Source organism: Trachurus trachurus, assembly GCF_905171665.1.
Source record: "Trachurus trachurus genome assembly, chromosome: 22".
NCBI classification, from domain to species: Eukaryota; Metazoa; Chordata; class Actinopteri; order Carangiformes; family Carangidae; genus Trachurus; species Trachurus trachurus.
In genome coordinates, this window is record NC_139907.1 from 15,599,762 (window position 1) to 15,613,617 (window position 13,856).

Below are 13,856 nucleotides of genomic sequence, written 5' to 3' on the forward strand. Positions count from 1 at the left end.
TTCCCTCTGCGCTGTATAAATAGATAAAGATTGAGTAAGAGCGAGATGACTGTGGTCAGAGGGTTTTGGGTTATAAGGAAGTGGGCTGTGCTGCAGAAAGAGATACGGTGCTAACTCTTTGCAAGTGCATCACTAAGTTATAACAAGGCGATGATGCTCTTATGTTGTTCAGCTAATGTAACTGAGCTACATGACAAAATGAACGTTAGCTTTTTTCTTTAGCATGGGATCTGTTTAGAGTGAGGGGGTCAATAGAGGTAACATGGAACATGGTCGACCGACACATCTGACCGAAGAAGTAAAAAAAAGCACTTGTAGTAAATCAGTCAAATAAAGTTCCTCTTTTACTACAAGTGTTGTTGGACTTTTTCCTTTCTCCGTGCACCCGGGAAGTCAGTGAAGTTGTGCCAGAAGCCTTATTTTGTTTCAACACATCTGACCTGACAATTATTCAAGCCTGTCACATTTTGAAATACAAAATCTTACAAAAAAATAACGCAACATTCCTGGAATAACAAAATTACAGTGACCAAATACTGTCAGCTAAAATGACTTGATGTAAATCTGTTGTATAGTTTTCCACAAACAACAACAACAAAGATGTATAGTTATTTACCAAGGAGGATGTGTTAGTCTAGATTATGAAGCTTCATTAACAGAGCACTAACCAGTTTACATGACTTTGATGTTTACCATTTTAAAGGTGCAAGCAATTAAACAAAAGTTTAATAAGGGCTGTTGTTTTTCTGAGGACTTGAGAGGAACTGGGATCTAATAATGTACATTTCACTAATTGTACTAACAGCAGTGAATTTTATATAACATTTGGTATGAAGAATCAACTACAGTACCGCACCATTACAGTATAAAACACAAATTATTATTTTTCAATTAGTCAAACTGACCTAGAGATGTCAAACATATCATGTGATTTTCTTTAGTAGATGAAGTTGCCTGGGTTTTTGTGGGATTTCCATGTTTTTCTGAGAACGTAAGAGACATCTTGTCCTGTTGGATGAACTGAAACTATGTATTTTTGGTCTTCAATACAAAATTGAAAAAAAAAAAAAAAAAAGAGTTGTGAAAAGAGCATTTATCAGTGATGTGAAGTTCTCTGAAATGAAATGTAACTTCAGAGTGGACTGGACTGGAAGTCTGAGACAAAGGTGGTATCAGAAGTCAGTTTCAGGTCTCACACACATTTTCAATTCCCCCCGGAATAGAGGAACCTAAGAAAGTGCAGCCTGGGAATGAAACACCAACTTCATCAGTGTACTCACTCTAACTCCTGTTAGCGATGACAAGCAAAGACCCTGTGAAATGACATTATATTGTTACCGCACCTGTCATGTTGCTGCCATGAAGGACTCAGGTGTCGTTAACACCAAATGCTGAGGTTGATAATTTTCACTGCGACAGATAACGCAGCCCAGCTCCTAATTTACACACAAACACCATCTCACCTTCGTTCTCCCTGCTGCATTTAAAAAAAAGAAACTGATTTCAACAATCGTCTTCTACCAGTACGTTCAGCTACAAACCACACTGTCATACTCCCTGTGTGAAAGTGGAGATATGCAGATATCTGATTACAGGGGTACAGACTGCTAGCTGCAGTGACAGCTGTGCCGCAGTGATAGGTGGGCGACACAGCAATGTTAACGTGTGATTGTATGCCAACGGGCAATATTGCCCAAAAGTTAAACTGCAGCCAACTTTTCCATGCTGCCAACTGGTTGGTGGTTGTCACGCTGGCCAAAAGATCTGAGTGGTTCAGCTCTAAAAGAAAATAAGTGGATTTTTAGCAACTTTGAATGACTGAGTTACATAAGTTGTTTACATTATAGATGCAGGTTATAGCGTAATATATATCTCCATGGCGCAGCTCTCCACCTCCATCCAACCTCCTGTCTCATCTCCTGCTGCCAGCTGTGTGTTGTGGAGTAGCAGTGTGCGTGCAGGGCATATAGGAGGGCCGGCCTCCAGGGAGGCTTGGAGTGGCCACTCCACGACCAGCCTGGGAGGCACTCGGGCAAACATGGTGCCTTTGTCTCCCAGTCCAATCTGGCCACCTCATCCCTCCCATCCATCTATCTCTCCCAGTGCTTCCTGCCCATACCCGTGCGCCTGCTGCAGCCTCTCACGTTACAATAGAGCCAGGCCTCAATGGCTGTTGCTCAGAGAGCAGAGAGAGTCCCATCTGGACCACAGGGGAGACTGAAGAGAGGCAGGAGGTGGACAGAGAGAGGAAGACAGTGACAGAGCAGATGTATTTCAGTCAAGGCCAGAGACTGGTTAAATCAAAGCTACTTACTTCCTTGATGCATTAGTTCTGTGTTCTCAAAGAAAAGATGAGCTAATGATAAATCTATGTGATGGTCGTTCCAGACAGAACTTGTAATGATCATAAAACGTGTGCAGCGTCACTCATGCCTGAACACAGTTAGCCTCGAGTCTGATTATACCACCTCTAAACACAGTAGTCACATAATGAGTTGATTGACAGGAAGTTATTCAACATCTATTTTGTTTCTGCATCTTTTAACTCATTTTGCATTTTGCAGCATGAGGATTTACCACTTTTGTGTGTAAATAAACGAGATATATTCAGATTTTAGACTGAATGCTCAGATAAAAATTGGAGATGCTCCTTTTGACCTCATCTTTATTTACAAAACAAGTAACTGTAAGATAGGCTAATTTATTAATAAATATGTGGATTTATAGTTAGGGAAAAGATATTATTTGTAGCCCAGTGTGTTTGATAAAGAGAACTAGGCTATAATGATCACCCACTGCAGATCACCGTTCACCCCACTTCTGCTCCCACTCCTGCTGCTGTTTGGGGGGTGTATAACAGCAGACCACGCCCCGCGGGGTCGACGCTGCTACAAGAGTCTCTGCGACACTGTCTGATGCGTACACTCCTGCACGCGACAGGCGCGTGGCAGCCCAGAGGAGGAGAAGGAGGAGAAGACGAGGGGCAGAGCGCGAGACCTCGCAGCGCGGCGATGGGACGGTGGAGAGCAGAAAGTTTGTCTCGGGTGTGTCGGTTCTTCGACGATGGACGGACCGTGAAACGAAACGAGCGGAATCTAGTGAACTATTTTGTGTAAAAAAAAAAAAAAAAAAGAAAGAAAGAGAGAGGGATAGAGAGAGAGAAATGCGCGGTTTGTTTACATAAGGGAAATAAAAAAGTTTCAATCAAGGCAGCGAGTGGAAATTAGCCTTAGTGTAAAAACATCCAGAAACTCCGATGTTTAGAGCGACTTTTATCTGTTACGTTGTTTTTCTATCCTCTCGTCGGTCACTTTTGACCTCTGATGATAAGATATCGTTCTTTTGCCACCTCGCTTCAGTTTGTTTTTGTTTGTCCATTAATTAATCATTACTTTAGAAATGCGGATAAATGCCAACCTGGCAACGTAGCCTACTCGTGCGCCTGGGGAAGTTTTTATTTTCGTATCCTGCGTCATCACACTTCAGGAAAGGTCACATTCAAAGTTTGCCAGGCTAATGCTCCCGTACAAATGATTTTGTCACAAGAAGAAACTGTTTCAAATGAGAGATCAATATTTACTCTAAAGGTCTAAGTGCAACTTGCAGGGTGGAGGATCAACACACGTAGACCGGAGCAGACAGTCCGACGCCGGGGCTGCAGGGCGCTCTTCGGCTGGTGGGCAGCTCCGCTTTGTTTTCCAAACCTTATCTCCTGAACCCAAACTAATAGGCTGGTGACGGGGAGCAGAAGGGGGGATACGGGGGGCTTTTATTTGTTCGCTGGGACTGAGGAATGTCTCTTTTGAGTCCTGAAGGGGCCAAAGAAACTTTAGCCTGGAGAAACTTCAGGAGTAACTCGTGGCTCTTGTGTGTGGGCTGTATGGGAGGGAAAAGTTTGACTTGTGTGATGACCAGCTTTTTTTTTTTTTTTTTAAAGGTTCTTTTTGTCCCTTGAAAATTGAAAGACTTGTAGTAAATAAATAAACAAGTCTTGACCATTCATTCAGTCTGACAGGCTCACACTGGGTCTCATTTAGCCGAGGTTGGTCATCACACTGCCACATCTGGAAACAAGTAGGAAACAGTGGAGACAGCTGAGTGAAAACAAGTTTGGTTAAACTTCACTGTTGTAAAAGAGCAATACTCTCCGAGCCAGAGTTAACTTTAACTTTTAACTTTAATTTATTGTTTTAATACACATAATTTTCCTGAAATAGAAACTGGAAAATGTCCTAAACTGTCTCCAACCCCAACTGACTGAGCATAACATGACTTGGTTTCAATGGTTTCTTTCAAAAATGTCAATCTGACACCGAAAGTAAAGATTATGGCAGTAATAATGGAAAAGGGATTTCAGTGGTGGACATATAGGACAACTGATAGTAGGGCACTGCAGAATAAAACTGTCTGCACTTAAGTGATCACATATTAGTAAAATTAAAGTTTAAGTAGATTATCACTATGAGGAAAGTGTTTTCCTAGGCCATAACTAATTTAGATGAATATTTCTGATTGATGCATTGTGTTGTAAGCAGCAGTACTGTTGAAACTGATCAGGTGGAGGTGATTTGAGCTTTTAAGAGTGCATTATATTTAATACAATCACCTCCTGTGTTTTATATGCAAAATGGTAGAATAACTATGTCAAAGAGTCTATATGGCAACGTTTTAGCCTATGAAGTAGCATGAAATGGAAATACTCCAGTGGCTAGACGCATCCCACGTTTCAGCATACATGTAGTTACTAGGTTAAATTCCATCACTGGTGGGTTTCAGCTCCAGTGTCCTCCTCCTCCTCCTCCTCCTCCTCCTCTACATGTGTTTTAAACACACAGTGGCCTCACGTGCTCCCCTCCTGCCTCCTAACAAATGTCTGCTGGCCCCTAAATCCACCACCGAGGAAGAAACCCGCGGCGACCCCCCCGAACCCAAAACCTGGTCCCGAGGTCGATCAGCTGAGAACCACCTCTGACTTGACAAACCCCCCCTCCGAAACCCCATCTCCATGGAAACCGCCTCAGCGGCGCCGCGAGGGCTGGCTCGAGGGCTGCTGTGAATGGGGGTGACGTCACGGCGCCGGCGCCAGAGAGTCTGCTCCAAGGACAGAGAGAGAGAGGGAGGAGGAGGAGGAGGAGGAGAGGAACAGGGAAGAGGTGAGGGTGAGGCTGTGCCACTGCCAGTGGTTCGCTCCGCTCTGCACCGACGTGCTCTTGCGCCGATTCATCACCCGGTCTGTCAGGCATCAGTCAGAGGGGCGTCGCGCGAAATGTACACAGCTGCGGGAGCGAAGGGAAGAAGGAGAGAAAATGGAAAAATCCTATTGCACCAGATGTGGACACAGACTGCAGGAGCTGCAGATTATATTAGAAATGCATAAGAAAAAAAAGAGAGAAAACTAATAGGATCGTGAGACAGCTGAAGGAGAAGCTGGTGAATAGAACTGCGCGTAAAAACAAAGACACAGATGGTGTTTTTGCTGGATTGTCTTGCAAATATATACTGCTAAACGATTACTGATATTTTTCAGCATGCTTATATATTATCGGACGCAGAAACACTTTTATACACATTATAATATGTTACAGCAACTTTTGCTTTCCTGCGATCTCTGCTCACAATCATCGATCATCGCTTGTTTGTGTTGTACATACCTGCTCTGCAGACTCTCTCTCTCTCTCTCTCTCCACACTGTGTCCACAACACTGGATCGCCTGAACGAGTCTCTCAGCTCAACTGTCCTGCAAGATGCACTCATAGAAATAAACATTAAAGTGATCATCTCTGCCTCTCCCCAGTGTGTCCATCCTGCGCCCTTCTCCTCCCCTCTTAAAAAAATGCATCGATTTGATATTATTAAGGAAAACTCACATTAAAGCTTTATTTTTATTTTATTTTGTTTTATTGTAAAACACCATTAAACACCATCATAGCTGTCCCTGGGGGCAATTAGTTTGCGCAGCATTGAGCAGCTCATATCCCCATCACCTCCAGCTGAAGAATGAAGCGTGTAATTCCTACAACTAAATGACTCATTCTGAAAACATTAAAGTGTCAATAGTAGTTAATCAGCTCTTTCTCTTCACGTGCTCAGGTATGAAAGCCACATTTGAGGGGCCGTGACTAAAAACGAAGCTCTGACACACAGCTGACAATTAACACACCGGGGTGCACGCGACCCTTACTGATGCACTGACAATTAAAGCCACAACAGAGTCATGTCAGAGTAGAACACACACACACACACACACACACACACACACACACACACACACACACACACACACACACACACACACACACACACACACACACACACACAGATGAACTGTTATATTTCTTATAACACAAGTGGATGAGTAGGAAAAACAACTCTGAACTTGTAGATCAACTCATTATTTATTGATCTTCTGATCGGCACTGTGGCGCACCATGTCTAAATGTTTGGATAATCACATTTCACAGCACATTGAACTGTGCAAAATTTGATACACCAAAAATATGTGCGTCAATCAGGGAAACACACACACACACACACACACACACACACACACACACACACACACACACACACACACACACACACACACACACACACACACACACACACACACACACACACACACACACACACACACACACACACACACACACACACACACACACACACACACTTCGGACCAGTATCCATCAAACACATCCAACAAGCTCTTTCAGTGCACAGGCACACGTTTATCCTCGTGCGTAAAAAAGACACTCGACACTATTTTTCTTGTCTCTCTCTCTCTCTGACCGTTTTCCTGCTGGAAGCTGCTCCAGGTCTTTGCCACTCACACATTCCCCTGCTGGAAGCTCCCTCTCAGTCTCAGACTCTGCATCTTGCCTTCACACCGGTCCGGGGCTGCTGTGAATTAAGAATCATCAGGAGCGCCTGGTATGGCACCTCCTGCTCCTGCTCCTCACCGCCAAAAAAAAAACGCACCTCAACCAAACTAGTAATGCAACTAGATCAATAAACGATCATGGGATGGTGGTGTGTGTTATTGTTCAGTCCGTCATATAAGTTATTAGACAGGAGCTTCTGTACATGCAGCCTGTGGATTAGTTTGTAGTCAGGCTGCTCATCTTTAGATTTTAAGTGTGTTTTCCAAACGCATTTGTGCCTGATCTTTCGTTATCAAAACAACACGATCACCACATTCAAACCGTGTAGGTAAAAAAGTGCAGGGCGCGTGCTCACACCTTGCCATAGTCAATTGACAACCATGCGTATCATTCATTTTCTTGATCAGAAACAGGTAAGGGCTTAATTTTCCAAATTGCCCACCGGAGCTGCTGAAGCGCCCTCTGGGTTCCGCCTCCAACTCGCGTTGCCACTGGTAACGCGGAGGAGAAAGGGCGGGACTTTAGGTCTAAGATGCCAATGGCGGAGGAGAGCGGCGCTGAGTGACATCGTGACCGCTCCCAATCAGCGCGTTTGACCCGCCCGTGTCGCATGCCCAGCCTGCTGCCTATATAAAGCGCACTGACAGTTTAGTAATCCAGTCTGATCGCTGATCGTCTGGCTCTAACAGGACTAAAAGAAAAGAAAAAAAAGAAGCAAAGAAACCGACACAGGCAAAGAGAAAGAAAAAATCCTCTCGCTCACCTCAACATTGACAAAATGAAAGCAATAAGCCCCGTGCGGTCCTTCCGGAAAAACAACGCGAATTTATCAGAGCACTCCTTGGGAATCTCTCGGAGCAAGACCCCGGTGGATGACCCGCTCAGCCTGCTGTACAACATGAACGACTGCTACTCCAAGCTGAAGGAGCTGGTGCCCAGCATCCCCCAGAACAAGAACGTCAGCAAGATGGAAATCCTGCAGCATGTCATCGACTACATCCTGGACCTTCAGATTGCGCTGGACTCCAGTGTCGCACTAACCAGCCTGCATCACCCTGCGCGGCCGGGGCAGGCTCCTTCCAGGACCCCCCTCACCACCCTCAACACAGATATCAGCATCTTGTCATTACAGGTAATTACGCCGTAGCTAAATAAGCATCCTAATTAGAAAAAAAACACACAACCCGGTGTGTTGTGGAGTGGGGTTTTCTTTCTTTTTTTTTTTATTTGTGCGCATAGCCGTTGCGCCTTTGTAGCCTATGCGTAACTCGCACAAAATGGCTTGTTGGAAAAAGGGAAAATGGCATGTTTCTCTTGTTTTTTTTCTTTCTTCTTTTGTGTTCACAATCAGATGAGAAGGGATAGATTCGACCTACATAAAAACACTGTTGCAAACGCCAGCCACATCTAAATCAGATGCTGCGTAAAAAAAGGAATTAACATTTGGTCTGTTTGTTTGTTTGTTTTCAGTCCCCGGAGTTGCCATCAGAGCTGATGACAGATGACAGCCGGACTCTGCATCGTTAAAGCGGTAAGTAGGCTGTCCTCATGTCTGCTGCTGCATTCTGTCCAGGGCTTCTCAAGGCTCCGCTACAGCCTGTCTCCCAGTCTGCTGGAGCAGAATGGGTTAGAATTACCATTTACCAATCCATTTGTTCCCTGCTAATGTGCTTGAACGTCTCACGTTGCTGTAATGGTCCCAATGTGTTTTCTATTTATTTTTGGTGCTGCAACATTGGGGCGTCACTTATGGACAAAGCGCGGACAGTTGGACCGACTTTAATGCAGTTTTTTGATCATATTATGGTATATTCGTTTACATTTATTTCTTAATCAAAGTAGCGACTTTGAACGCAACATTTAGTCAACAAGCCGCATGTGCTTCCTGAGGACTTGTGTGTCAGTAAGGTGACCCAGATCCACAGATTTATCGCCTTATAATCAAATAATTCTGTGACTCATCTGCTGTGTCTGAAGACAGATATTTATTTAGCTATTGGAGGTTTTTGTTTAGTTTAGTTTTTTTGTGGATTGGAATAAAAATGGAGGCTTTTGCGCTGCAGGGCTGCTTGGGTTACTGTACATAAGTAGCAGTCGTCAGGGTTGTATTATATCCTCTTGTGTCTATAATGAAGAGCATCTGCAACAGGAAAAATAATGGCTGTTTGGATTACTGCTACTACGATGTCTGCACATAATTGGTACAAGAAGTGGGTAGGCGCCAGCTGAGCGGCAATTACGCTGATTCTTCCCCAGATTGTAGGTTGAAGTTGTGCGAAAAGTGTGTGTATGTGTGTGTCCTCTCTTCTCCTTCCCTCTCACTATGCCTGACTGTGTGTGTGTGTGTGTACATCTGGAGCGCAGGGTTTGCTTAGTATTGGGAGTGTTTGGTTAAATGTTAAAAACTGCGGCTTCCTCCCTGGCGCCAGTCTGTCCGGATCTCTGCCCTGTTTGCATTTTCTAAACACGCCTCTCTTTCTCAATCTTTTGCAGGTGTTTGGTCAAGACGCAAAAACACACACACAGGACCTGGGGAGCAGGACTTTCCCCCCCCACCACCACCAACACCACCCACCCATCCAACCTCTGTCCTCCAGGCCTGGATTTTTTTGTTTTGTTTTTTACCTTCTTTTTTTTCTGACGCTGAAATCAAGAGACTTTTTTTTGGTTATTATGGGACAATCTTATGTGATGTGCTTTTCTGTTTGGACACTTCATTATTATTTAACTTAAGACTTTTTATTTGTGGGTCCTTTCTGGAAATGGAAGGCGCGTTATATTCCCGACAGTGGGAGGAAAAACGAGATTATTGTCACAAGGATTATTTCCCCAACCCCTGTCCCCCTCACCCACCCCTGTCCCCCCTCCTCTTCCTTGTTGAAGTCTTCGCTTTTTTGCGGAGGTGGGAACGTGATTTAGAAAAGACAACTTGGTTAGTTACTGTAAAAAGTTTAGTCTCGTCTTGTCAGAATTGTTGGCACATGAAGGACTGGACGTTGTTAAAAAAAAAAAAGTTGAAATGAAAAGAATGAAACCGTGTGAACTCTTATCGGGAGTTTATCTTGTATAGTTGCAGAAATTTGAAACTTCTGCAAAAGTGTAATGTTGTACTTAATTATGCTGAAACTTTTTATAAAAGTAATGTAAATTGTACCTTTTTTATACAAAAATAAATCAAAAACACAAGCTGAACATGTTTCATTTGGGGGTGTGTGGGGGAGGTGAGGGGAGGGGGGGTCAGTGTCAGTGGATCAGGAAACGTCAAAACAAGGCGTAAATTCATTTTCTCCAGCTGTGCATCCAGCTGACTGCCTTCCACCTCGTACAAGTATATGGACAGTAACATGTGACGCACTTAAACAAATCCTACAACAAAGTGTCCTTATCAGACCTGCTGTGTGTGTGTGTGTGTGTGTGTGTGTGTGTGTGACCCATAGAAACAGAGCTTCAACACGACCTGGGGGCAAACAGTTGCATAAAAGCTTATTTAGGGCGCACTGGCTTCACTTTTACTTTCTCACATGCTATGTAAAGTAAATAGGATTAAATGGTTTAGCGTGACAGCCTGAGCCATTAACGTACTGGGCTGTAGGCTATGTTTTTTTTTTTTTTCATTTTTATTTTAAGTAGACAATTATGGAAATTTAACTTGAGGTGAAATTGGGATGGTAAAGCGTATATTTTGGGGTTATTAATCTCTCTTTTTTTTCCAAAGTCTAATTTAGTCTATCGCTTTCCGTCAACAAATGTGCCTCTTTCTCAAAAGAATTGATCTTATGTCGTTTTGATGGACAAGATAACTGTGACTTTCTCTGAGTTACACCCAGGGGCAGAGGGAGCACCTAGGGACAGTAAACTTAGCTGTTTGTTGCCAAACAAATTATCCAGGTAATATGAACGCATTAAGGTAAATAACGGCGGGGTCAGGCCCCTCTGACAAACATATCTAACCTCATGTGACGAGAGGCTGTCACAGGACTGTGTCATGACCGACACAGTTGCTGACCTGTAGTAAAACACCACCTGTCAATCATCATCGTCTTCACAACAGTTCACTACGGGTCCTCACATACTTATACAAACAAACCCGCCCATTAGGCTACAGACCCAAATTTGATGTTTTAACCCCAGGAGACAATTTACACCAAGTGTGAGCTCACTCTTCACCACGTGAAAATTAATCCAAGTATGAAATCTAATAAAGATTTATTTACCGTTAAAAGAAAATACCTTTAAAACTCCTCAGCAGGTCGCAGCACCCAACTTTTAGAGTCCCTGAGCTGAAGTTGTTACTCTCAGTAATTCACAACACTGACAGAGTCCGGCACGTTTGTATGCGGAGTGCGCCATCTGTCGGGCAATATCACATCTTCCTATGACGTCCTCCACTGAACTGTCACTGTTTTCCATTCAACTGCGAAAGATAAAACATCAAATGGTTAAACAGAAGACTTAGAGCTGAAGTGTTGTATTTTATTTACCTGAAACACACAATTCACAGCTCATTTTCCTGCGTGATGGCGCAGAATAAGAAAAAAAACAACACAGAATTTAAGGGTCTGCAAAGTCAAAAATGTTTTATTGATTGAACACAGTTTCACTAGGAACTTTGGAAAAAAATTACCCACTTTGGGGTTGGGTGCATGCACTTTTTTCTTTTTACCACAGACATGACCAACAACACACTGTACCACTGTGTACACCGTCGTCTACTGTAACCAACTACTACGCACCGCACAAAGCACATCTGAGACAAAGGCGTCTAGTCTGTAACATTGGCTATTTCCACTCCTGGCTACATTTCCTGAAGCAACATTTATTTTTCCTGTAACATGTGATGTCCACAACATTTAACATTTCATCATCACACTAACTATCCAAACACACGGGACAGCAAAAGCCTTGAAACACGAAGAAGTTAAAGCTCTTCCAATTTGACCTGACTGAAACCTTTTGGTGTCGTTACATTTCAAATGTAATTACGGATGTATCAAATTTGTGCTTGTGTTCAACAAACCACAACTAATTAAAGCTTTTAATCTCACTTCTTTTGATCCAAAGCCAACATTTCCTACATTTTCTACCTAACAGCAGAACACAGATCTACTCTAATGCTTTTGAAGGCATCACAACATCAACATCATGATTATCTGGACCAACAACATCAAGAACAACGGCCTACAACCCGACCCTTCTCAGAATAACACACACATATGGCTCCTTAGAGGACACTCTCCCTCTCATCTCCTAGGCTGATGGTGCGCAGGTTCTGGTTGTGGATGGTGGCAGCCGTGGTGTTGGCAGTGCTGCTGCTGCTGCCGGGGGTGATGATGACAGCTGGCGACTCGTTGAAGCCGGAGGAGGAGGTGGAGGACTGTGTGCCTGTGATGTTAGCTTGCTGCTGCTGCTGCTGCTGCTGCTGGCTGTTGTTGGTGTTGGTGTTGGTGGTGGTGTCAGATGGGCTGCTTGTGTTGTTGTTAAGGGTGGTGTTGCTGGCGGTGCGGTTGAGGTTGCTCACCCCGCTGGACGGCCACCCTTCATCGGGGCTGCTGGCCATCAGGCTGGCCTCGGACGGAGCCTCGGAGCAGATGGACATTCGCGCCACCGTCGCGTCTTGCAGGCCGCTCAGGCTGCTGGGGAGGAGGCCTCTCTTCTTCACCAGCCCCTCCAGCTCCAGTTCAATGGGACTGGGCTTCAGAGCGTCGTCTCCCTCGGCCTCCTCCAGGGAGCGGTCGGAGGAGCTGTCGCTGGAGCGCATCCCTGAGTCGGACGACTCCTTCTTATCCAGGAGGATTTCGTCGAGGAAGCCAGGCTTGGTCAGCAGCCCGATAGACGGAGCGCCTCCTTCGTCCTCTCTGTGGAGAAGAGGTGTGGTGTTGTCTGCTTCCTCTGGGCCTGAGTCTTCATCGTTGGGAAGTTTGTGGTAATATGCTCCAGCTCCCTTCTTCCTGGTGCCAGGAGTCCTGGAGGATGAGCTGTGGTCCAGCTTCTCGTCCTCTTCACTGATGGGGTCCAGGGTCTGGGCATCGGTCCCTGAGGGGAAATCTGTGGCATCGCTCGTCTTTGAGCCTCTCTTGGTGAAGGACTTGCGGCCATCTTGGTCAACTCCTTCCTTGGCCTGAGGGACGGAGAAGAATTTGATGAGAACAACATGAAAATATACAGTATCCTGTGCTATTGGCAGAGAGGCCTCTGCAAAGGGGAGTCGTGTCTCTCCTTATTAGCCAAGAAAAATAAAGACTATAAGCCAATGATCAAGAAATGCAAGGAGCAGAGATTTCCCCTGTCCCGGCCCAGAGTGAGAGCTTTGCCGTTGCACAGGCCAAAGAAATAAAACATTTAAAAACACATTTTTTTGAATAACATGACATGAAACTGACCTCAGAATTTCATCTACACAACAGTTACCACAAGGCCATTTCCCGCAATTTGCCAGCGGGAGCCTCCGCTCTGATCTGATTTAAGTATGTATGGCGTCAGTGATCTGTTGAGAAAAACTTGACAGTGTACTTGTGACTGTCCACCCACCGCTTTGTCCTCTGAGCTGGCAGCCTGCAGGAATTGTCCGGGGTGGGGCTGCACGGGCCTCTCCCCCCCACCGCCGGACATCTCCACCTGGGCCATCTGAGCGATGTACTCCCTGTAGGCATCACGATACTCGGCCTGCTGCTTGTCTGTCAGCTTGCAGATGTCATTAGAGGATTCCTGGGAGTTGAGGCTGGACATGCTTGAGGTGCGGTGATTTGCCACCTGACAAGACAAGCAGGGGTTGGGGTTGGTGCGTAAAACATCATGTGAGCTTGTTAAGGAATACGTTGACGCTGTTAACCGACGCTGCGTGACGCCTCGGTTTAATAAATGTAGAAATGTGGCGGTTACATTAGTGACAAATGAAAGATTCAGGATATGAAAATTGGATACAGTGAAAAAGTTGCTGGCAAAAGAACGCAGAGCGAGTGGCAATGAAAGCGGTG

The 13,856-nt window shown here is 44.8% G+C and overlaps 2 protein-coding genes across 5 annotated transcripts in view; one reads left to right on the forward strand and one right to left on the reverse strand.

Moving 5' to 3' along the window:
• Window positions 1–7,545: 7,545 nt before the first annotated feature.
• On the forward strand, window positions 7,546–10,068 carry id2a (inhibitor of DNA binding 2a). Its single transcript, XM_083998152.1, has 3 exons — window positions 7,546–8,014; window positions 8,353–8,413; window positions 9,376–10,068. The coding sequence occupies exons 1-2, from the start codon at window positions 7,661–7,663 to the stop codon at window positions 8,407–8,409; spliced, it is 411 nt and encodes a 136-aa protein (XP_083854278.1). The 5' UTR covers window positions 7,546–7,660; the 3' UTR covers window positions 8,410–8,413; window positions 9,376–10,068.
• Window positions 10,069–11,714: 1,646 nt separating this feature from the next.
• kidins220a (kinase D-interacting substrate 220a) overlaps window positions 11,715–13,856 on the reverse strand; it is a 46,229-nt gene continuing 44,087 nt past the window's right edge. For all 4 annotated transcript variants that reach the window (XM_083998427.1, XM_083998426.1, XM_083998424.1 and 1 more), the window contains 2 exons: window positions 13,411–13,632; window positions 11,715–13,000 (listed from right to left, as the gene is read on the reverse strand). In XM_083998427.1, the coding sequence (XP_083854553.1) occupies window positions 12,104–13,000; window positions 13,411–13,632 (1,119 nt within the window). In that variant the 3' untranslated portion in view covers window positions 11,715–12,103. The remainder of the gene's footprint in view (window positions 13,001–13,410; window positions 13,633–13,856) is intronic.

Excerpts from the sequence above, each read along its gene's own strand:
- id2a (XM_083998152.1), top strand. The coding sequence starts at position 7,661 with ATGAAAGCAATAAGCCCCGTGCGGTCCTTCCGGAAAAACAACGCGAAT. Across the intron at positions 8,015-8,352 it reads TCAGCATCTTGTCATTACAG|TCCCCGGAGTTGCCATCAGA; the intron begins GTAATTACGCCG and ends GTTTGTTTTCAG.